Source organism: Carassius gibelio, chromosome B7 (assembly GCF_023724105.1).
Source record: "Carassius gibelio isolate Cgi1373 ecotype wild population from Czech Republic chromosome B7, carGib1.2-hapl.c, whole genome shotgun sequence".
Lineage (NCBI taxonomy): Eukaryota > Metazoa > Chordata > Actinopteri > Cypriniformes > Cyprinidae > Carassius > Carassius gibelio.
The window spans coordinates 26,240,091-26,263,404 of NC_068402.1; the positions used below are offsets into that span (position 1 = coordinate 26,240,091).

Sequence of the window (23,314 nt, forward strand, 5' to 3'; positions counted from 1 at the left end):
GAAGTTTGTTTCTTTTATTTCAGTCATTTAAGTTTATAACACTTTCTGGATACTAGACATAAAAAGGGGGAAATGATTTTGAAATGTACATTTTTGCAACCCATGATGACGAGTGAAAAGATCTTCACCGTTTCAGGTTAGATGAACCACCACTATAAGCAAATTGTAGGTATGTACTGTGTACAACTATGCATACACAAAACTATGTATATATTATTTAACCGAAATATAATATGCCACAGTGTAGTTTTTGTTCACATATGCTGACAGACAGTGGTTCATCTAATGTGAAACAGTGACAGGCCACACTGTGGCACATAAGAACTAATGAAATGTTTACTAATTCATAACACTAGTATTTGATGGGTTTTCACAGAAATGTCCTTACTGGTTAAATGAAATCTGAAGAGAGGTCTGTAAAAACAGTTTATGCAGGTGTGTCAAGTTTCTGGATATATACTTTCTTTTTAATATATATATTTATAAAATACTGTTTTATTTAAAGAAAGTTCTTTGTACAAATGTCGGGGTAAAAGAATGTGGAACTAATATGTGAATAAAGGAGTGAGTGGTGAGCACACTGACAAAGAACCCAGAAATTCATTAAAAAGATCTGTTTAGTTTTTATGCTAAAAAAGGTGTTTTACACAATATACACATTTTATGACTTACAAAAAGAGATAAATGACACTAAAAAGTCCTGATACAGCAGTGTTAGTACCACCAATAAAGAGGAAAAAGTGATTGGGGAAAAATGATAGCCTTAAAAAAGCAGTCCCATTAATGTAACGCTTCAGTGCATTTCGTCTCTTTGATGTTCAAAGTGCCGATTTGGTAACATGGAGACCATTCCACTCGAAAGAAAGAAGAAAAAGCGAGAGAGCGCTTCTCTCAAAAAATTTATCATTTGTGTACCAACAACAAAATTCTTGTAGGAAAATATTACATGAAAAGAATCTCTAGAGAGAAAAAAAAAAATCTAATGCACATTGTCACAACTGCTATGGCACCTTGTTGGATCTGCATTTTTCTTTTGAGGTACTTCTTTAAAATAAAAAGACTAATAAATTCATATATTTTGTTCAGTTTCTTTTGCTGTGTCACACAGTAGCACCATAGAGTTATATGTGAAGAAACTTCACTGGTAATCAGCTGATGGCTGCGGTCGTTGGAAGTGATGGCTGATCCTCAACAACAACAACAGACTGCAAAAATGTCACTACGTTACGTCCTCTTCATACACACAACACAGCGGCTCACACGGGTCTCCAAGTCTCCAGGTTTCAGTGTCTCTGACTGCGGCTGTCTGCTTGGGCAGAGAGAAAAAAACAAACAGTTTGACATTTACGGTTTACGAGAAGGTTGCCAAGAAGAATTGTTGTTTCTGAAGTTGTCATAGTCTGGAATGAAACATTACCCGAACATTTCATTCGTATCCACAGTGGCCAGCCAGAAGCTGTACGAGTTGCTGTAATAATTGCAGGTGCCTCGACCGTGGCACTCGATGAACGGAGACGAGCGGAAGTCCTCCAGACAGGAACCGGGAGAGGCAAGAGCCTGACCTGAGCCCTCAGCACCTGCACTGGTGTGCTGTTACACAGAACATACAGCAATCAGTGGGAGGCCTTGAAAAACCAACAACGATGTGTGTGGGATCTTTTACAAATATGCCAGTTCTGCCAGCACAACATTTCAACTTGGACTTGAAGAGTTTAAAAATGTGAGGTAAGCCAGTTTACACTTTATTTTAAAGAATCCTTGTTGTAGTGTAATTATACATTTAAGTACTGAGTAATATTAATTAGCTACATGTACTTACTTTAGGTTAGGGTTAGGGTTAGGATTAGGGTTACTTGCATGTAACTATGAATCATTTATTGTTATTATAATAGTAAGTACATGTAACGTGTAACAAGGAGACCTTAAAACCAAAAAAAATATTGCTGTTACTTTACTGTTGTCAAATTTAGTTGTTGCTGTTGTAGTTTTATATGAATCTCAAGAAGTAGTTTTGTTTTATCACAATGGTCTTGATGCAGTGGAGGCCGGGACTCACTTAGAGGGCCTACGAGGACATCAAATAACAATAACGAAACAATGTTTAAAATAAGCCAGAACTTTGCATATGGTGCATACCATCATGAAGGAGTAACCGATCCAGAGCACCTCCCAGTTGTTCGGGCAGACTGGCAACTGAATGGTCTGGCTGTGTAAAGCAATCACCATGGCTGGAGTTTCGCACACAGAGCACCTGCACACACACACACACACACGCACAGATAAGTTTGCCACACAACAGATTCCACTCCTGCTCATCATCTGTGTCAGAGTGACCTTCTCTTACCGACTGATGAAAGGTTTGATGTTCTCCCCAGTGATGGGCGCCATGTTCATGGGCATGGATTGTGGTGTGGACAGCCAATAGGAGTAGTCATTGCGGGAAGCGAAGTTGCAGACATTGTTGATGTTGCAGAACATAAAAGGCATCGTGCTGAAACGACGTAGACAACTACCAGCCGTACCTGATATTCATTTGAATGAAGAAAAGACATATTAGCCATGATACATGTGATGTGAGAAAGAAAATACTACATGCGTGTGCTCTATTTGTTTTGGTGACACTCACCCAGGTCCTGTCCGTGCGCCCTCTCATTTCCTTGCACATAGAGTAAAGAGTAGCCTTCATAGATGAGTCTTGTATTTTCAGGACATAATGGCACATTTGTGTTCTGACTGTGGCGCGTGATCAGAAAACCGTGTGCGGCAGACGATGATCCTGCGATGCCTGGAGGGCCCTGAATCCCTTCTGGACCAGGAGGGCCGGGGTAACCCCGTGAACCTGTACACGATTACAGTTATGGTTATTGTGAAGATGATACACTGCTTTTAAGCTTCCTGTTCATGCTGTTTCCAAAAATCTGAAAAAAGAACAATAGAGCCACCAATTTTAAGGATGATCCTTAAAGGGATAGTCCACTCGGAAATGAAAATTCTGTCATTCATTCACTCGCCTTCATATCAGCAGCGATGTCAGGTATTATAACTTACCTTCATATCAGAATTGGAAATCCATACAAATCAAGTAGTTTAATCCAAGTCTTTTGAGGAGATATGATCACTCATATATATGAACAGATTTAAAGGGGTCATGAACTGAGAAACCCTAATCCCCTTGATCTTGATCTTTTGACCTAGTTTCAGAATTCAAAACATATTATTGAAGCCAGTCTGCCAAGACGACAGCTTTTGTAATGTCACTTTATGATGTAATAATGTGGCTAAACACCGCCTCCGCAGAAGAAGATCAATTCCTGCTTAGCCCCGCCCACCGCTTCATGCATGTAGTGTAAATAACGAGAGGCGAATGCAGGTCTATCCAGAAACTAAATGATAATGATGGCTAAGTTATGGTAAAACGGTCTTTCAATTGCCTTCCTTCTGATCCCAACATTAGAAAAGAGTGGATTAACTATTTTTAATGAAGTTCCAAACTGCGCCATTAAATAATTAGTCCTTTGTTCACTTCTTTTTACCACGGATTCATTTAAAAACAAGGCACAATTCAACTGAGGGGAGTCTGATGAGGGGAGTCAAAACCGGACAGAAAATAGCTTATTACTTCTAAATTATGTACTTTGATGTAAAAAATCTTGATTAAAGATTAAAAACCTTTAATTTAGGCTTTTATTTACATCTAAACAATGATCGACACACATACATAGAGCACATCAAATATGGTAAACATGGAAGCTTGAGCACGTGTGCAATGCACAAGGACCATGAGGTTTGTTCTAGTGTGTGACACACATTACGTACAGTAGACATAAGCTTCAGTGTTTACTGCTTGTAACGCGTTCTATGTATGTGTGTATATGTAAATAAAAGCCTAAATTAAATCTGTATAATCTTTATAGGGTTTGGAAAATGAGTAAATGATGACTTTACATGACTTTTTTTTTTTTACTTGAATCTTTAAAGGGCTTTTTGCATTTATTGGACACGACAGTGGAGATGCATCAAGTACTGAAAAATGAACAAAGTTGGATTTGAATTTAGACAGGCCCTGTGCAACATGTCTACCCGTCAATCCACGTCTTGGACCTTAACATTACCTGGTTGTCCAGATGGTCCTGTATCTCCCTTCCTTCCTGGTGGGCCGGTAAATCCTGCAGGTCCAATTGGACCTGGGTCTCCAGGTTCACCAGGTGAACCTAAAGGTAGCAATGAAATCACACATGATGAGGAAAAAGACCAGGGCTTTTTTTCCACAATCATTTTAAACCTAGCAGATCATAGAACTAATGGTGCCAATGGTCTCTACGATCAGCTTGGTTCACAATGTTTTTGAGAAGTGGAGCCCATATCAGGGATCAGATATAATATATTTTTTTAACTTTACTGTGTTGACTCTAAATATATTTGCTAACCTGGAAGACCCTGCAATCCCACAGGACCCGTTGGACCTTGGAGGCCTGGGCGACCAGGTGTTCCAGGTGGACCACGCTCCCCCTTCAAAACAATTGGTTCTGGAGCATAGCCTGGGTCACCACGTGAACCTGAGATCAACAGAGTATTAGAAGATGCATTTTCATTGGAATTGGAAGGGGAAAAATATCCAGGTTTTAAAATGACTCACCTGGTGTTCCAGGGTCACCACGTTCTCCTGGGCCGCCATTAGATCCTGGAGGACCAGGCTGTCCTTTAGGTCCTATAACAAACAGATGTTATGTGGATAAGACTCATTCATAAAGGTGTATAAATAATTACAGACATTTATTATTTTGGTAAACAAATTCTTAATGCTTGTAGAAGGAAAACCGACCCGGGAATCCAGGAACACCTTCAGGTCCAGTATCTCCTTTCAGACCGCTAGGTCCTGGATTTCCTGGAGTACCCTTTTAAAAAACAAATAACAAACATTATTATCTGATTAAATTAATATTATAAATGGAACTCTTTATATTATTTGAAATGTTTTATCACAGCAGAGATACCAAAGACATTCTAGAACAACTATGCAGGAAACTGGTTGCCAATCACAGCATTTAGCTGTCTTTATCAAGAATTATCTGACCAGAGTATGTTAGAATTGACAGCCATTAATAAAACAAAACAATGCCCTTTTTAGCAAAGTGTCAGAAAACCCACATAAACCAATTGCAGTCTACAGTGATTCTACACATGCAAATTGTAGGAAAGCCTTCGCTAACAATAACTAAACCTTCTTTATAAACCACATCTATAATGCTTACTGGAAAGCCAGGGGGACCATAATCTCCTTTCTGTCCTGGTGCTCCAGGTATCCCAGGGACTCCGGGCATGCCCTTCTCACCTTTGACTCCTCCACTACCTGGAGGCCCACGGGGACCCTCAGAGCCAGGAGGACCTTCACATTCACAGAAAAGAAATCAGTTTCTACCTGTTTCACTGGTACCTGATTAACAAACAGGATTCATCTTACAACATGAAATCAATATTATTTAACCAAGCATTGATGTCCGGATTTGTGTGCATGTTTATCATGTCAGTTGTTATATGTGGTGTGCTGAATGGTTCTGGGATATTGCTGGAGATGGCACAATCATAATCATCATCAATCATAACTACATTCCTATAATTGGATGGGGATGAGAAAATGAAACATCAAAAATGAAGCTTGAATCTGAGTCCCACTCAGCCTCACATGCAGAGGTAAATCATCTAATAACAAAAGGAAGTGCACAGCATGACACAGGTGAGTATCAAACCAAGATGTCTAACCTGCAGGACCTACAGAGGGGTCAAAGGTCAACGGGTTCCCAAAAGTCCAACAAGAGGAGAAGCAAAGAACAAGGTAAAAGTTTTAAATACAGAGCACAGCAACAAAAGTAATGTGATGTGTTGAGGAATAGATAAGTTTTGTCAAATTCTGTCAAACCCTTTTTTATTTTTTTTTTTTTGCCTCCAATGGTTTTACAGAAGGCTTTACTGAAGAAACAGATTAGCATATTTGACACTGCATAACCACTCAAAAGTTTATATATATATATATATATATATATATATATATATATATATATATATATATATATACACACACGCACACATATATAAAATAAAAAAAAATTCCACAAAATTTAGAAATTCACATTACTGTTCTGCTGTTTTTTTTTCAAAATATATAGCTTTGGCGAGGAAAAAACACTTACAGACCCCAAACTTTTGAATGGCAGTGTACATGCTCATCATTATTATGGTTAAGCCAAACTTAGCAAAAAAGGTTCACATATTCAACACATAACTGAATATAGCTGTACATAGTATAGCCATTATGTTCCAAATAATCAAGACATGCACATTCTTTTCTGCTATCATCTTCCAAAACAGTTGCTTTTGTAATTCTAGGTTAACTGAGTTGTTGCAGTTGGGTTGAGACATTCATACATACAGTATACTACAGGTAAATTTCAATATAGTAATGTTCTCGTGCAAAATCTGATAATCTACTCAAATACTAACAGGATATGGTCACCTACACTTACACTACACACTTAAAATGTGGTAATACTACCTTTTATATATATTATTTTGTATATACTTCTACAATCAAGGTAGAACTACGTGTAGACACATAAAATAGATGAAAATTCATTTGAATACAGTTAAGAGTTGTAACATAAAATTCAGCTCAATAACATAAAGAAGCTGACCTGCCGAGCCTGCAACGATCCAATGTCATCAGGAGGAGCAGAGCCATTTCCACGAAAAGTGAAGTAAAACAGAAAATGCATATGATACCCAGAATGTGCCTGGGTAAAAATAAGCCCAGCAGACACCAGCCAAAAATGGTCTCCTTTATATCTATTTTATATACAGTGCAGCAGAATTCATTAATGTTTTTGCTTTTTTTTTTCAAGGGGAGCCCATTTTAGACAGTACTGCAATGGCTTTTCATTTCTTACAAATCTGCACATTTCCCATGCAAAAATGCCAGATGCACCCTAATTTTATTTGGTGACAGACAGACATCCTGTGAAGAACACTGCAGTTTTTACTGCTGAAAAGAAGGGATGTGTGGAAGTGAAGACACACAAGGGTGAATGCAGATAGATGAACGGATGGGTGAACAGCTAACCTTGGATAGTGAAAGCTGTGTGTAATACCAGTAAAGCCCTGACTGGGCAACTCTGAAACAATGACTGCACAAAACCTTTTCATGCATGCACATCATTCACTTCTGTCTAACACATGACAAACCGGTACACAATAAAGGAAGGGAGTGTTGAGAACAGAAGAACACTTGCAGTGAAGGTAATGCAAACAGTGTGTCTTGTGCTCAGTCATCTGAGAGTGAGTGTATTTGTGCTAATTCGACATGGATATTGCATAATCATGATTGCTTGTGGATTATTCCATGCAAATCAGCCAAACCAACCAAAACAAAAGCCAGCATGCCCTCTGGTTCACAGCCATAATTTAACATGTGCTGATGAAGTGATTCCCAACCAGGGGTACTTTTACCTGACTTTTATAAAATAGATTTATGACTTAGTATTGGGGCAAAAGGAAAAACAAATTCATGTTGTTAATGCACTCAGTTCCTTTTTAAATTAAACAGTGTGTAAGTTGTGTGAATAACCAGACAGTTTGTCTTTATTTTTGTTGGGTGTAGGCATACATAAGAAAAACAACAAACACTGTGGTTAAGCACAGTATTAAATATTAGAAGTATGTAGTGAAGTCAGCATTTGATGGCATTACAAAATTGTGTTTTCATTGGCCAATTTAGAAGTTCTGATTAAAACAATTCTTTGGATACTTATTTTGGATAACAAACTTATTTTAAGAGTTTGTTCTTTTTTAGACATTCTACTCCAGGCTACTCTTTTTTAAAATTAAATCAAAATAAAGGCAAATGTTGGCTTGAAACCCAGAGGGCAGAGCTGGCCGAAGGGATAAGATGCTTCACTTACCAGCTCTTCCGGGGGCACCAGGTGGGCCTTGGATGCCTTTAGGTCCCTGCAAAGGCAGGCCTGGAGGCCCAGGCGGTCCTGCAGGACCACTTTGGCCAGGAACCCCAGGAAATCCTGGATCACCCTTTGGACCAGGAAATCCAGTACTACCGGCAGGACCCGGAAAACCAGGGTCTCCTTTAGGCCCTATAAAATCAGTCAATTCTTGTAAATTTGCTATGAAAATTGTGATAAGGAATTTGTTATAAGTTCTCTGGTGTAAAAGTGAAGATACATGAAAATATCAATCAGTACTTTACCTGGTGTACCGGGGAAACCGGGTGGGCCTGGGCCACCGAGACCTGGAGCGCCTAGGTAGAAAGTTAAAAACAAAAAGATTCTAGATACCTATGCTACATTGAGCACATCCAATGCACTTTTGATTTCTTTTGGATTCAGACTAACCTGGGTCACCCTTTTGTCCTGGAGGTCCTGGAATACCATCACGTCCAGCAAGACCTTTATCACCAGGGAGGCCTGGTAATCCAGGGCGTCCAGGATCTCCTGGCCTACCAGACGCTCCACTAGGACCAGGAGTGCCTGGAGCACCATCCAAACCTTTAGGGCCAGGATTGCCAGGTGCACCCTGGAATCCTGGGAGTCCTGGATCACCCTTTGGTCCAGGGCTACCAGGAAAGCCTGGAGATCCTGAAAGGCCAGGCTGGCCTTTCTGACCAGGGTTTCCAGAAAATCCTTGAGGGCCTGGTTCACCCTGGGAATTTGATAGAATTTAATAGGATTAATTATTCAAGTAAATATTCTCAGTGTTTAAGCAGAAATCATTATGTTTTTACCTTTTGCCCAGGAGTTCCCGGTAATCCAAATCCTGGTGAGCCAGGATCACCTTTGGGTCCCGGGAACCCGGCTGTTCCTGGGGTTCCAGGTTGGCCAGGTCGGCCTGGTTGGCCAGAGATTCCTTTATTTCCAGAAATTCCTATAACAAAAAAGATTGGCTCAGTCTAGCTTCAAGATTCCAAAGCCTCAGAAACAATGGTCAATGGTTTTGAGTTGTACGAAAATGAAGAGCTGACCTGGTAATCCCATCTCCCCCATGCTACCCTTCGGTCCTTGGGCACCTGGAGACCCTGGAGCTCCTGGAATACCAGGATCACCTTTGGGGCCTAAACATGAAGACAAAAACTTGTCAGCCTAAACCTACTGAATAGTACATATGCACATATAGGAGGCTAGTTGATTAAAGATGCTTTTTTTGATGGCTTAAACGTGTACTTGTCTTCTTTACCTGGAGGTCCCGGTAGACCTGGCCTTCCGTCTTGCCCAGGGAGACCAGAATCTCCAGGGATACCGGGAATACCCTTTGGTCCTGGTGGTCCGCTAAAACCTACAAAACAAATAAAGAGAATTGTGGAGTGGCCAAAATTTATGAGAGGATTAAAAGGATCCATTTTTTTATTCTGAATTTGGAAAAAACAGAGGTCATGGGGGAACCCAGTTTTATTTATGTAAGAGATGGTCCCACTGATATACCGATCACAAAGAAAAGGTATGAGAAAATGTAATTATGAAGAGAGAAGTGGTTGACCAACATTTCGCCAAGGCTGATACGCCAGCTGACACTAATTATTGACAATGGCCAATATGTTGTTCTGTTCAGTCAACAATTGTTTAAATATACTTTTTTGGGCATTACATGTTCTTTTTTTGAGAAAATATAACCCCCAGTGCACACAGACTTTTTGGATTACTGGGTACACTGAGTACACACGGTTACATTATTTATTTATTTGTAAAAATGCCATAATACCATTTTGTTCCTATCTAAAGCATGTATTTATTTCACAGATTTTAGTAAATAAAAAATGTACTCATTTCGAAATAATTTGTAAATATTTGACAAAAAAAAATGTTCAATATAAATTTAATAGAAGGTTTTTAGGTTATTTCTTAAATTGTGCAGTATCATATGTTTTTACTTTATATTGGCCATCGGACAATCAAAAAAATCTTGTTGAGCACTAGTATATGGGTTTAGATTCGACTGCGCTGACTGTCAAGCAAAATGTGACTAGATGCAGCAAGAACATGCTACAGTACGATTGGCCAGCCAAATGTGGATTGGTGGTAGAGATATTTTTATTTTTACAAAAAAAAAAAAAAAATTCAAAAATAAATAGAATGGGATTTGCCAATAAAAAACATATTCATTAATATGTTTTTATGTCACAAATGCAACTATACCTGGTATTATTTTTTAATTCACTGCACACATGGATTTTAAAATATCTCTAACACCAATCCACATTTGTGTATATATATATATATATATATATTGTGACGAGTCAGCTGCCTCCTCCCTGATTATCACCGGCACCCCGTCCTAAATCGCCGCCCTTCACCAGGCTCCCGACTGGAGTGGGTGTGTGAGAGGAGGGGCGCTGGACGAGTCAGGGCTGGCGGCGTGTGATGGGGCACACCTGAAGGAAGTGGAGCCTCATTACCGCCGCTGTTTAAAAGCCCAACGCGCCTCTCCTCAGGAGACCGGTCTCTTCCCCGTGCATGCACACTGGTGTCCTCGTGGGTCCAGGAAGGGTGCGTTGAGGGACTCCCGCGCCACCAAGACGTGAGCTGCCGGACCCGCGATCCGGATGGGAACCGCACCCGTATACACGGCCGACGGGCCAGGATGCCGGGCCGTCCATCCCCTACCAGCGCCGCGGCCAACGAGAGAGACGCGGCCGCTAGGAGAAGCCGCCGCCCCTCGCGCCCCGGACCAAGGAGGGGAGCGCGTGCGGCCGCCGGACTCCGCCCCTTGCCTGGACTCTTCCTTGATGAACACTGCCCGACCTACACAAATCCCGCAGCACGACGAGGACACCAGATTCCCTGTTATTTTGGACACTTTCCCCCTTTTGGCCACTTTTATTCCCTTTGTTTTATGATTTCTGTTAATAAAAGCCTCTCCGAGGCCTGACGCCACGCCCACTGTGTCTGTCTTGTGCTCCTCCCGTGACACTGGTGGAGAATGTGGGCAGGCGGAGCCTAGACAGCGCAGTTGGGAAACGTCTGGTGACGTCACTCCCTCTCGCTTGCAAACGTTCGTGAGAACCCAGACTGGGACGGAGGAAAACTGGGGACAGCCTCCCAGCCACGCAAGGGGTAAGTGACTTTTCCATTGTCATTTTACCCTGTGGTTGGTTGAGGCTGTCACTAAAACCCGGTTTCTCTGTCCCTGTTCTGGTGCGCTGCGAGAGGGAGGACCGCCCGGAGAGGAAGCCCCGCCCACTCCGACCGTTTGGAGCCTGGTTGAGGATGGTAGCACTCCCGTGTGGGCGGCGCCCTGATGACGGGGATGTCGCTTGGGAGGGGGAATGTGACGAGTCAGCTGCCTCCTCCCTGATTATCACCGGCACCCCGTCCTAAATCGCCGCCCTTCACCAGGCTCCCGACTGGAGTGGGTGTGTGAGAGGAGGGGCGCTGGACGAGTCAGGGCTGGCGGCGTGTGATGGGGCACACCTGAAGGAAGTGGAGCCTCATTACCGCCGCTGTTTAAAAGCCCAACGCGCCTCTCCTCAGGAGACCGGTCTCTTCCCCGTGCATGCACACTGGTGTCCTCGTGGGTCCAGGAAGGGTGCGTTGAGGGACTCCCGCGCCACCAAGACGTGAGCTGCCGGACCCGCGATCCGGATGGGAACCGCACCCGTATACACGGCCGACGGGCCAGGATGCCGGGCCGTCCATCCCCTACCAGCGCCGCGGCCAACGAGAGAGACGCGGCCGCTAGGAGAAGCCGCCGCCCCTCGCGCCCCGGACCAAGGAGGGGAGCGCGTGCGGCCGCCGGACTCCGCCCCTTGCCTGGACTCTTCCTTGATGAACACTGCCCGACCTACACAAATCCCGCAGCACGACGAGGACACCAGATTCCCTGTTATTTTGGACACTTTCCCCCTTTTGGCCACTTTTATTCCCTTTGTTTTATGATTTCTGTTAATAAAAGCCTCTCCGAGGCCTGACGCCACGCCCACTGTGTCTGTCTTGTGCTCCTCCCGTGACAATATATATATATATATATATATATATATATATATATACATACATACACACACACACACACACACACAGTGGGTAAAATAGGTATTGAACATGTCACCATTTTTTCCAGTAAATATATTTCTAAAGGTGCTGTTGACATGAAAATTTCAACAAATGTTGGGAACAACCCAAGTAATCCACACATACACAGAAAATGTTGAAGCTAGCAGCTCACCTGGAACTCCTGATTCTCCTTTTTGTCCCTTAAAAAGACCTGCAGGTGGGACTATGCCAGGAGGGCCAGGAATGCCTGGGTCACCTTTGTCTCCCTTTGATCCTGGGAAACCTGGGCTTCCTGGTCGTCCTGGAACACCATCATCTCCTGCAGGACACAGAGCACAATAATATTTTATTCTAAAAGGGACTTTATAAAATTGTTTCATAAATTTGAGCTAAAGCCAAAACTGGTTTCAGACCTTTTGGTCCTGGAAAGCCTTGTCTGCCAGGATTGCCAGGGGTACCTGCAGGTCCTGGACCACCCATCCCACCAATGTCTCCTTTAGGCCCTGTAATAATGATATAGGATTAGTAAAGAAAGACCATACAGAAACAAGACATATAGTGTATATATTAAATAAATACAGTCAAATGTAATAATAACAGGGGATGTTGCTCTCATCATATTACCGGGCAGTCCTGGTAGGCCATCTTGACCAGGTAGTCCTGGACCCCCAGGTGGACCAGCTTGACCAGGAGGCCCAGGAAATCCTGGGCTTCCTCTGTTACCTTGCAACCCTGGAAAACTTGAACCTGGGGGGCCACGGTCTCCTTTCTCTCCATTGGCACCAGGGACTCCTGATGAAGAGAAGAGGACAATGGTTTGATGTAGTAAAACACTAAAGAGTAGTTTTACTAAAAACCCTAACAGTGGTCCTAACATCGGTGTATGATAATGCTTACGAGATACACTTTATCGAACGCATATCTTTTTATACTCCCAAGAAGTTACTGGCAAGTTTTACATGTATAAGGTTTATAATCCTCAAAATAATGTTTTATTAGAAAAAAAAAATATTTTTACAAGAATATCTCTAATTTAAGATTCTTTCTGGTCTCACAGTTCATTAAATGCTTGAATAGTCCACAGGAAGAGATTCTCCGTTTATGTTTGGACACGTTTTTACTAAAAAGTAGCAGACGTACCAGGAGACCCCATAGAGCCAGGAGCTCCAGGGGGACCAGGGGGGCCCTGAAGGCCAAAGGCTGGGGGCCCTGGCGGGCCACGGGGACCAGGACCACCGGGAAAACCAGCATCACCTAAGTGCAAAATCAATATGCAAAGATCATTTGCAAATAATAATTAAAAAATGCTAGAAAAATGTTGATGCATTTAATTAGTTTGCAGTCCAACATTACTATTTAATCTCAACCTTTAGATCCAGGAGCACCGTCAAGACCCGGACGACCTGGTCCACCAGGGTTTCCAGGGAAACCAGGATCACCTTTAGGACCAGGAGTACCTTTACTGCCTGGTGATCCTGTAGGGCCTTGAGGTCCAGGTAGACCAAAACCAGGGTCTCCCTTTGTGGACAAAGACACTCATTTGAGCACTTTAAGCTTAAAGCTATTCATTTCTAATACAGTCCAATTATTTATAACCATAATATACGCTAAGTTATTGTATACAACCAGTAAACACTATATTGCCCATAATTCAAAATTAAGCCTAAAAAATAAAACAGATGCACATAGCAGCTTTATTTCTTCCTGCAAATTACAGTTCGCAATCCTTTCATCGCTCAGTCATATACCACTGAACATCCAAGCAGACATTATACCAACAAAGCACAATTCAACTTAAAATTAATATTTTTGGGCCATTTTTGAGACCCCCTTCTTGAATCAGGAATTCATTTTTGACTGTACAAATAAATACAGCTTTGCTGAGTGGAAGAGACTTCTTTTAAAACATTAGGATATTCCAGATCCTTAATTTTAACACCATGTGTGAATATAATAAATGTATTAATAGAGCTGTTGTATGGTAATTATCACTATCATTACTATTGTCTTTTTATTTCATTCTACAGAACCACAGTACAATTACTGTACAATACTAACATTTATGAATGTTGATGGAGTTGTTTTTTTCTCTGCTTTTCTTTTGGCAGAAACCCAGCAGGAATATCTCAGTGCTTTTTTTTTGATCTACAAATGATTCTAATTAAGAATTTGGGAAGATTTTTAATTTTTTAATTTTTTTCAGCGCAGATTTTCCTCGCGCTTTGGAATTTGAACCCTGACCCCGCAAAACATGCAATCTGTGCATATAGAAAACATAATTCTGCAGTTTATTTAATAATTGTTTAAGGCCACTTCGTGATTTCAATCATCAGTAACAGTACAGTAACCAGCAATAACTACCCCTTCCTTTTCTCATCGAAGACATGAGATGCAGCACTAAGCAGTCTCTCGCTGTCAGCATTTTGTGCTAGTTTTTTTTTAACGTCTTTATCTGACAATTTTAAATACATTCATTTACATAAAAACATTAGTGCCTGCCTCTATCTGATCGCATCACGTCATTGTTCGGTACATATTATTTGGTCTTTCCGCTTAATCACTACAATCTTGGTTGTTGAACATTCGGTGCATTCTTAAATGAAGGTTTATATAGTATTCTGTTAATGTTCAGTGGAATGATTCAGAAACTGATGATTCAAATATTCGGTTACCACCTGATGGTAAAATACTCATGTATAGGTGAAGTTTATAAAAATCATATTGCATTGTTTAGATTAAATGTTTTATACTTTGGGTCCAGGTAATCCAGGCTGACCAGGCAGTCCGTCCAGACCTGGCCGTCCAGGAATACCAGGTCCACCAGGGGAACCAGCAATACCAGCAAAACCTGAAGAATATGGATAACACTGTTAGACATATGTACAAAACTTTTTCTCACTGCCCAAGTTATAAAAATGACTCTGTGGCACAATACACACTTCTAGAGAAATTAAGTGGCACGTATTTGGCCAAATCTGACTTTTTTCAATGAATAATGCTAATTTATGCTTTAAACTATTTTTAGTGAATTGTAAAACACTCAGCAGCAGACAATCTACATGAGTCTAGTAGTGTTTCAATTGCAGAAAAACACTTTACCTTTAGGACCAGGGAGTCCTGGCAAACCGATACCAGGAAGACCAGGATCTCCTTTGGATCCAGGTAAGCCAGGGAACCCAGGCTGTCCCGGTAGGCCTGGATTACCTGTACAGATACACAAGCAGTCTCTGTTGAACTCTGAAATCCCCACCTGCTCCATATACATTTAAGACAACGAAATGTATGCTGACAACTGTAGTCGGTTGTTTTTTCTTTACCTGGACTTCCTGGCAAACCTGGTTCTCCATCGCGTCCTGGGGGCCCACGTTCACCTTTATCTGACACTGCCAACCCAGGTTCACCTTTCTGACCTACCCATTCAGACAAACATTGAGATGAAACACTGAAACATGCCAAGCTACAAGTTAAAGAAGTCAGCTGCACTTCTAGTTATCACATAATGGGTAACTACGCTTATTAACTTAATTAGTGCCAAAATAGCATGTGTAATTAATATGATTTGACGGACATCCTTAAAATAATTTGAACTTAAAAACAAAAGTATTGCTTTTTACCTGGTGCTCCAGGGCCCCCTGGTCGTCCTGAAACACCCTGGATACCTTTCTCTCCAGGAGGTCCCTGAGGACCAAATCCTGGGGCACCCGGCAGACCCCTGTCTCCTGGAGGTCCTGGCAAGCCAGGTTCACCAGATGGACCTTGTGAACCTTTCATCAATGCAGAACCCTGTAAGAAAAATTGCTTATTTCACTGCAAATTGTTTTGTGAACCTGTTCTTTAATTAGTTTATTTCTTGTAATAAACACAGAAAGTAAGTGTACATAGACATCTTCAAAGCAGAGCAATAATAATAATAATAATAAAAACATCAAAACTGGGGATTGACTAAGTAAAAAATTACAATTTAGTAGTCTGAGAAGTATTTTTTTCATCATCAATTATTATTGCCTGGCCTGCCTGGTTTTTATTATATCTGTGTATTATTTTATATCTATGTACTTAATCACAGTGGTGGATCCTGTCAATTCTCTTAAAGGCGGGGGTTGGGGGCAAATGTTTGCATGATCCGTTTTTCATATTTGATAAAGATATTATTGGATGCCACTGTTCCCACCAATCCGTGCACAAGTTAAGGTTATGCATGATGACGGAAGCACGTTAGGGCTAGCCCTCCCAGAATTCATTGAGACTGCATTGCAGTGACTGCAGTTAAAAAAAGATCTTTGAATTGAAGTCAATGAGAGCACTCGGGGTGATTCTTAGTCAGACAGAAACTCCCCAACAAAGGGGCGGTACTAAGCGAAAAGTGACTCAACGCTGATTGGACTATTTAGAGGCAGAACAAACAGTCTAGAATAGTAAAAGCTAGCAAACACTGTTGTTGAATGTGAAAAAAAAAATCCCTCCCTTTCGCGCTTTGGTGGTGCATCACCCAATCGCCCTAATGGAGAAACCGCCCCTGCTTAATTGATACAAGACCCAGAAGTTGTATGTTTATTGAAAAGTGTACAAACACTCACAGGTGGTCCTCTGAGGCCTGGGGGACCGGGAACTCCATCACGACCAGGTCTTCCATCGAGTCCGGGGAGACCTGAAGGGCCAGGAAAGCCTGTGTCTCCCTTTTCTCCTTTCACACCCGGAACAGAGGGTGCCTCGCCTGGGTCGCCCTTCTCTCCAGGGACTCCAGTGAGACCCTGAGGTCCTGGTATTCCCTAAAGTGCAGAAGTGTTAAGTACTTCAGTGCCTCTTAATCACTCTGAATCATCTATCACAAAACAAAAAGTGAGTTATCCAGTATGTGTGAGGAAGCACTCACAGGTGGTCCCATTAGCCCTGGCCCTCCCGGGTATCCTCTGTCTCCTTTCGTTCCAGGCAATCCAGGTGCACCTGAAATAAAAATTTGTTTAATGTGCAGCTTGAAAAACATCTGGGCTTTATATAAAACAGCTGTTTGTTGAGAGATTTTAGTCCTGGAGTACATGGACAAAACGTACTGTGAAGATACTTATTTTAAAGGTGCATTCACACTTGTAGTTCGGCTGTCTTGGTTTGTTTGGTCCGGACCAGAAAAGAAAATTATAGATTTGGTCCAAGTCCGCTTAGCATTCACACTGGCATTTCTGACAGTGAACCTAAAGATACCGAGACTAGGTATAGCTAGATACTTTCACATAGGGGTGCTCCGATCACGATCGGCCAATCGTTATGCGCATCTCGTCAGTAAAGTCGGTTTTCTAATCGGGGTTAATTCCATCAGGTGCGTGATTTCACATAGAGCAGCTGTTACTACACTCAGCCGTTGTTAATAGAGAAAATGCGCAAATCCACTTCATTTTCAGCGTTTTTTGGTGCATCTTCTCTATTAACAACGGCTCTGTGTAGTAACCGCTGCTCTATGTGAAATCACGCACCTGATGGAATTAACCGCTGATTAGAAAACCGGCTTTACTGACGAGATGCGCATTAACGATCGGCCGATCGTGATCGGAGCACCCCTACTTTCACAACCTGATTTTTCGGGTTAAACTCTATTTCGTTACGGAACTTACTGAACAACCCAAACAATAGATGTAATTGACTTAAAGTGCCACTGCGCAGACCGAATGATGAATGGTACTTTGATGTCATACACTGATCAGTCTGCACAGTGATGATTACACTTAATGCCATCTGCTGGACAAAGCACGCTCATTGTTGCGTGTACACAACATTTTATTTTTATCACCTAGGAACTCACGAGGGGCTCATAAAAGACACTTTTCTGTCTTGTTGCTCCACATTTGCCCTCTGTCCATTAAACACTGCAAAGCGTTGAATCTTGTCATTACATCCTGTATTTGGTTCATTTCGTTTTATATTAATTCATTTAGTAAGTTTTTGGTCCATATTGCGTTATATTTCATTCAAACTACACCAGAATTCACTTGGAAGCAGACTGAGACCCATCTTTTTAACGGTCTAGATCTGCCTGTTTGGTGTACATCAGGGTTCGAATGGCAGTGTTCACACTTACTAAAATGAACCAGACTAACAGAGCAATTGCGCCAGAGTTTAATTGAACGAAACATGACAAATGTGAACACACCCCAAATTGACTTTAATCTTACCTGGATTTCCCGGAGGACCTGGAAACCCTGGGGGTCCTGGAACAGGGTTTCCATTACTGAAACAATTGACACATGTCTCTCCTTTTTGACCTAAGACAGTTGGTATTATAAATGATTAGACACACATTTCCTCAAACCTTCCAAAGGTTTGTGTGTATGCACAGAATTGTATTTTCTAATATAAAATAAAAAGTGAACCTTTCTGTCCTATTTCTCCTGTAAATCCTTGCTCCCCCTGCAGGCCTGGAGGACCAGGAGGACCACGATTACATTCTTGGTCGCCATTAAATATTGCTGGGGGACCAGGAGGTCCTGGGACTCCTTGGGGACCTGGTGGACCTGTTTTCCCAGGTTGTCCAGGGAAGGAGATTCCAGGCTCGCCCTCATCACCTTTTTCTCCTCTCTCTCCAGGTAAACCTGGTTGACCAGGAGGACCTGGACCTCCAATTCCTATAATGACAGATTTATGTAATTCGCTGCATTAACATATTAACATGAATCACACATGACTCAACTGCAAATAAAATTCTAAAATAATTTTTATGAAAAGCTATGTGAAAGACAAAAAAATATAAAAAACGTTTAATATAAAAAAAGCTTGCCGCTTACCTGTAGGACCTGATGGACCAGGTGGCCCCTGAATACCTACCAAAAGACAAATATGCAATGACTACTTACACACACAACATTGTACAAAAAATATGTATGCATAAACAGGAGATAAATTATATTTCTAGTTGCTTTCTTCAATAACTGAGAAGAAACCAAATTATGTTTCATGACAATGACACAAATGGCCAATACAAACTCTTAAATGGGACTTATTCATTTGATAATACATGCATGCTGTTCAGTGAGCCATGCATGAGAAGAATGAGTAATGTTTTATTCTTTTTGCAAAAAAGTATAAACTAACTTTAATTTTGACCCTGAATGGTGTCTAAAGCAGCCTTCGCACTCTGTAGTTGGAGGAACTGGCCAGCCTTTTTCTCCTTGGGCAGTTTTTCTGATTACATTCGGCAGCAGGAACTCTGAAGTGGCTGACAGTGATGTCTTTATGTGCAGCATTTCAAAATGTCAGCAACCCGTGAATGATGGACACTATGATCGGATCAAGATATTTTTTTCCATATCAGTCGATATTAATGATTATTAATATAATCAATATAATTAACAATATAATTGTCAAATCTATATTTCTTTCAAGTTTAAAGCCACATTTGTGTTCCGAAGTGAAAATTGTAGAAACCAGACCAGTAATTTTCCTTAACTAAATAAATGTCTTAATAGAAAAATGTATCTCTTAGTTCCTGCATGTTGTAATGTGTGATATTGTTTTAAATCAAGAAACAGGTTTGTGTTGCCTGATAATATAAAAAATAATATAACTTTTCTGTCTTTTAGAAATGCACGTTTGATAGTAGTAGAAGCTCGAGTTAGTTCCAATTATGTTCCACTTGCCCGCCTTTCTGAAACAGTTTTTTAAAAAGCTCATTGGTCTGAAAAGCGAGATGTACTCTGATTGGCCAGCTATCCAGTGCGTTATGTGGCGTTTGACGGAAATGTTATGGCCCTTACTATACTGTGATGCTATACTATACTGTGTGTCCCGGCGCCACGAGACAAAACCAATAAAAGCCATTACAAACAAGGCTTTTGTTGCATCCAGTGGGAACACAATTACTGATTATAATGACTTTTTTACACGTTGTGTTGCATATTGTGCTGAGTAAACATAAATTTGTGCATTTGTGATCAGAGAAATGACAAACAAGCGCTAATCTACACTGCTCAAGTCCTTTATATATGTAAAAGTACTTACAGTCTGTGAGTCAGAACAGCTGGCATTGTAGTCTACTCTCCCAGGTTCAGGAAAACTCCATAAAATTTGTATTTAAAATTGTAAAACTTTTAAACTATCTGACGTAGACATGTAAGGGTCTGTTTAAACGAGCCGTTTTAGGGGAGCATGGCCGATTCTTAACTTTTATAAATAATATCTCTTTGGGTTTGAGACTTGAATCTTTGCAACTTCAGGGATCTTATCTACTCACAAACAGTTTGTAACACTCCAAAGAGAATGGACAACTTGAACTTGCATCATATAACCCCTTTAGCCATTGGTCTTCCATAATAGCATATATTTAAATCATGTTAAACAGAGTTATATAACTATATGGTTTTTAGGTATTTGTATATATAAAAAAAAAGAATAGTATAAAAACATTCAATATAAATGCACACATAATAATAATAATAATAATAATAATAATAATAATAATTCCTTTCATTTATATAACGCTTTTCTAGGCACTCAAAGCACTTTATATTGTCAGGGGGTATCTCCTCATCCACCACCAGTGTGCAGCATCCACCTGGATGAACGCCCACCACACACCAGCTTATTGGTGGAGAGGAGACAGAGTGATGAAGCCAATCAGCAGATATGGGGATGGTTAGGAGGCCATGTTGGCCTCAAAATTCAATAGGCTATGAATATACTACATTTATGCAACTGTAAGTGTTGCTACAGTAAATCCATGGTAAATGACTGTTATTTGTAGACTCAAAAGCCTTCTGACTGTATTGTTGCGCACAGTGTTTCTGCAGTTTGTCAGTGCTGTTTTAAACATCGGGCATTAAACTAGTTGAAATCAGTGAGTCACTTGTGTTCTTCGCTGAACTCAAGTGCTACACACTCGATCTCACAGCACTGTTTAGTGTTCTCATGTCAGCAAGTAAACGCATCTGCTCTAGAAAGCTCGCGCTGCGCTGCCTTTCAACTTTAAACCTAGCAGATAAACAGTCCGTCTGGCTTTTGGCGCATAAATATTATACCCAACATTTATCAAATTCTTCATATCGTTTTATAGGGGAAATTTATATCACAATTATCACTATTATTTTTATCGCCCATTCCACCGAACATTCCCAAAGCAGGTGTTTCCGCCAATAGCTCTGTGCGAAAGCCCCTTAAATACCTGGCAGTCCTCTGTCTCCTTTAGGGCCAGGGAATCCTGGCTCGCCCCTGTCTCCTTTCGGTCCTGTTCCACCTATGCCTATGAATTGCCCATCCTATTGGGTGAAAAGATTTTGTAAGTAAAGTAATAAATGCTAAAATATAATTAATAATCATAAATATCAATCATCTGTAAAATGTCAGAAAAAAAAAATCAGAGAAATAGTCAACATACCCTGTATGATGGGGGTCCAGGAGGGCCTCGATCACCTTTCTCACCCTAAAAGCATTAATAAAAGAATATATATATCAGAGGAAGCGAGGGAGGCAGTGCCTCCTCACTACTTTTTGGATAAAAAAATTGTATGATAATGAATACAATGTTATGTTAATATCCATGTACATTCACAGTATGCATGCAAATATGCCAGACAAAAATGGGAACTAACAGAATAATTACAACATCCTAATTTAAATTAAATTCAATTAACAAAATAACCTGTGTGTGAGCTGTTTTTTTATGAATGCTCAGCTCAAGTTAAATTAAAGCTGCACCTCTGTACTTGTGATCATCATTAGTCAAGGTTTACTATGGATCTAATGTTACGATCACACTGAAAGAAACGTTCAGTACTTACTCTGGCACCATCTCGCCCCGACAGACCAGGAGGACCTGGTTCTCCTTTATCACCCTAAAAAAGAGATGTCACAACAGTATTAAAGAATATCAGCTGTGTTATACAACTTCCTAAATATCTATTGTAGACAGCTTACTGGATATCCAGGCAGGCCTTGTTCACCATCTTTGCCAGGTTTTCCCTTATAAAATAAATATATCACCACATAAATGTCATAAATAATTCTATTCTGTAAACATAACTGAGTAGTTGGGGTTTCAGTAGGCTTCAACTCACCCTCTTTCCAGGCTCCCCAGATTCTCCTTTCTCACCTTTTTGGCCCCCTTGTGGACCCTGTCAGACAAAGACATAACTGTTAATTACAAAATAAACAAAAACAAGAAAGATTATTATATGTATATATAATTTAATCTGTAAGAGCAATACTATACTACTGTGAGAGGTCTAGATGCCAATGTGTTTTTAATGAATGTAGAATTGAACGAAAGGAAACAAAAATTTAAATACATACAGGGGGTCCAGGGGGACCTGGAAAACCAGGATTTCCAGGTTGGCCGCGATCACCCTATTAAAAAACAAACATAGCAAGACACTAATCAAAACATACATTAACAAAAGAATGATACACTTGCTGTCATGAAATGTAACTCAGGATCATTTTACTGTTTGTCACTGTGCATGACAAAAAAGGAACCGAGTCGAATATGACCAAAAACTGGATTTAGGCTGGGAGTAAAAGGAACAAACAAACAAACTAACTAAATAAAAACTAAGATAAAATGTTAAATTAATAAGACTTTAGATGTGAGATTAACTCCTGTTCCTGCCAGCACAACCCCTTTTTGACATAAAACCCCTTACTGTCAGGATTTCCTAAAGACACGCTGAAAATGTGTATTTTTGTGGCTAACCTTCAGTGTTGGGGAGTAACTAGTTACATGTAATGGCGTTATGCAATTTAATTACAAAATAAATATAACTAATCAATTACAGTACTAAGAAAAAAGTGTAATTAAATTAGTTACTTATGAAAATGTTAACAATTACAAAGGTTAAACTTGAATTTTTGCACACATCCACATAAAGATTGAATTAATTTCTTTCCCAAATTGCACTGACTACTCTAAAATATGAGACATAAGGCGATGTGGAGAACACAGACTGGTCCATAGAATCCAGTCATAAAAACAGAATTCCTATAATTCAGAATGTCAGAGATATAACACATTTTGGATGAAGAGATCAAAAGTAGGCCAGTAGAACTGAAACAAAATGCAGCAAAAAGACAATACATGAACCCTGCACGTTCTGCGTGTCTATGAATGATGAAATGAATGGTGTGTTTTTTTTTATTCACTACACATACTGATGCTCACAGTGTTTTCAACCTCTGCTGACCCTGGACCACAAAGCCAGTCATAAGGGTCAATTTTCTGAAATGGAGATTTATACCTCATCTCAAAGCTGAATAAATAATCTTTCCATTGATGTAAGAATAGGATTTTGTTA

General features: G+C 40.6%; 1 protein-coding gene across 1 annotated transcript in view; it reads right to left on the reverse strand.

Moving 5' to 3' along the window:
- Positions 1 to 23,314, reverse strand: part of LOC127961637 (collagen alpha-5(IV) chain) — a 47,248-nt gene continuing 23,934 nt past the window's right edge. The window contains exons 14-49 of the mRNA XM_052560846.1: positions 22,317 to 22,370; positions 22,082 to 22,138; positions 21,942 to 21,986; positions 21,806 to 21,859; positions 21,403 to 21,447; positions 21,190 to 21,283; positions 18,818 to 18,853; positions 18,407 to 18,658; positions 18,209 to 18,298; positions 16,918 to 16,988; positions 16,622 to 16,813; positions 15,659 to 15,827; positions 15,362 to 15,454; positions 15,144 to 15,248; positions 14,795 to 14,892; positions 13,412 to 13,562; positions 13,185 to 13,298; positions 12,669 to 12,836; positions 12,458 to 12,547; positions 12,217 to 12,363; positions 9,235 to 9,333; positions 9,023 to 9,112; positions 8,786 to 8,925; positions 8,397 to 8,703; positions 8,252 to 8,302; positions 7,953 to 8,138; positions 5,253 to 5,386; positions 4,823 to 4,895; positions 4,637 to 4,708; positions 4,428 to 4,556; positions 4,113 to 4,211; positions 2,627 to 2,839; positions 2,345 to 2,522; positions 2,137 to 2,251; positions 1,418 to 1,590; positions 1 to 1,306 (exon numbers count right to left, since the gene is read on the reverse strand). Coding sequence (XP_052416806.1) covers positions 1,225 to 1,306; positions 1,418 to 1,590; positions 2,137 to 2,251; positions 2,345 to 2,522; positions 2,627 to 2,839; positions 4,113 to 4,211; positions 4,428 to 4,556; positions 4,637 to 4,708; positions 4,823 to 4,895; positions 5,253 to 5,386; positions 7,953 to 8,138; positions 8,252 to 8,302; positions 8,397 to 8,703; positions 8,786 to 8,925; positions 9,023 to 9,112; positions 9,235 to 9,333; positions 12,217 to 12,363; positions 12,458 to 12,547; positions 12,669 to 12,836; positions 13,185 to 13,298; positions 13,412 to 13,562; positions 14,795 to 14,892; positions 15,144 to 15,248; positions 15,362 to 15,454; positions 15,659 to 15,827; positions 16,622 to 16,813; positions 16,918 to 16,988; positions 18,209 to 18,298; positions 18,407 to 18,658; positions 18,818 to 18,853; positions 21,190 to 21,283; positions 21,403 to 21,447; positions 21,806 to 21,859; positions 21,942 to 21,986; positions 22,082 to 22,138; positions 22,317 to 22,370 — 4,266 coding nt within the window. The 3' untranslated portion in view covers positions 1 to 1,224. The remainder of the gene's footprint in view (positions 1,307 to 1,417; positions 1,591 to 2,136; positions 2,252 to 2,344; positions 2,523 to 2,626; positions 2,840 to 4,112; positions 4,212 to 4,427; positions 4,557 to 4,636; positions 4,709 to 4,822; positions 4,896 to 5,252; positions 5,387 to 7,952; positions 8,139 to 8,251; positions 8,303 to 8,396; positions 8,704 to 8,785; positions 8,926 to 9,022; positions 9,113 to 9,234; positions 9,334 to 12,216; positions 12,364 to 12,457; positions 12,548 to 12,668; positions 12,837 to 13,184; positions 13,299 to 13,411; positions 13,563 to 14,794; positions 14,893 to 15,143; positions 15,249 to 15,361; positions 15,455 to 15,658; positions 15,828 to 16,621; positions 16,814 to 16,917; positions 16,989 to 18,208; positions 18,299 to 18,406; positions 18,659 to 18,817; positions 18,854 to 21,189; positions 21,284 to 21,402; positions 21,448 to 21,805; positions 21,860 to 21,941; positions 21,987 to 22,081; positions 22,139 to 22,316; positions 22,371 to 23,314) is intronic.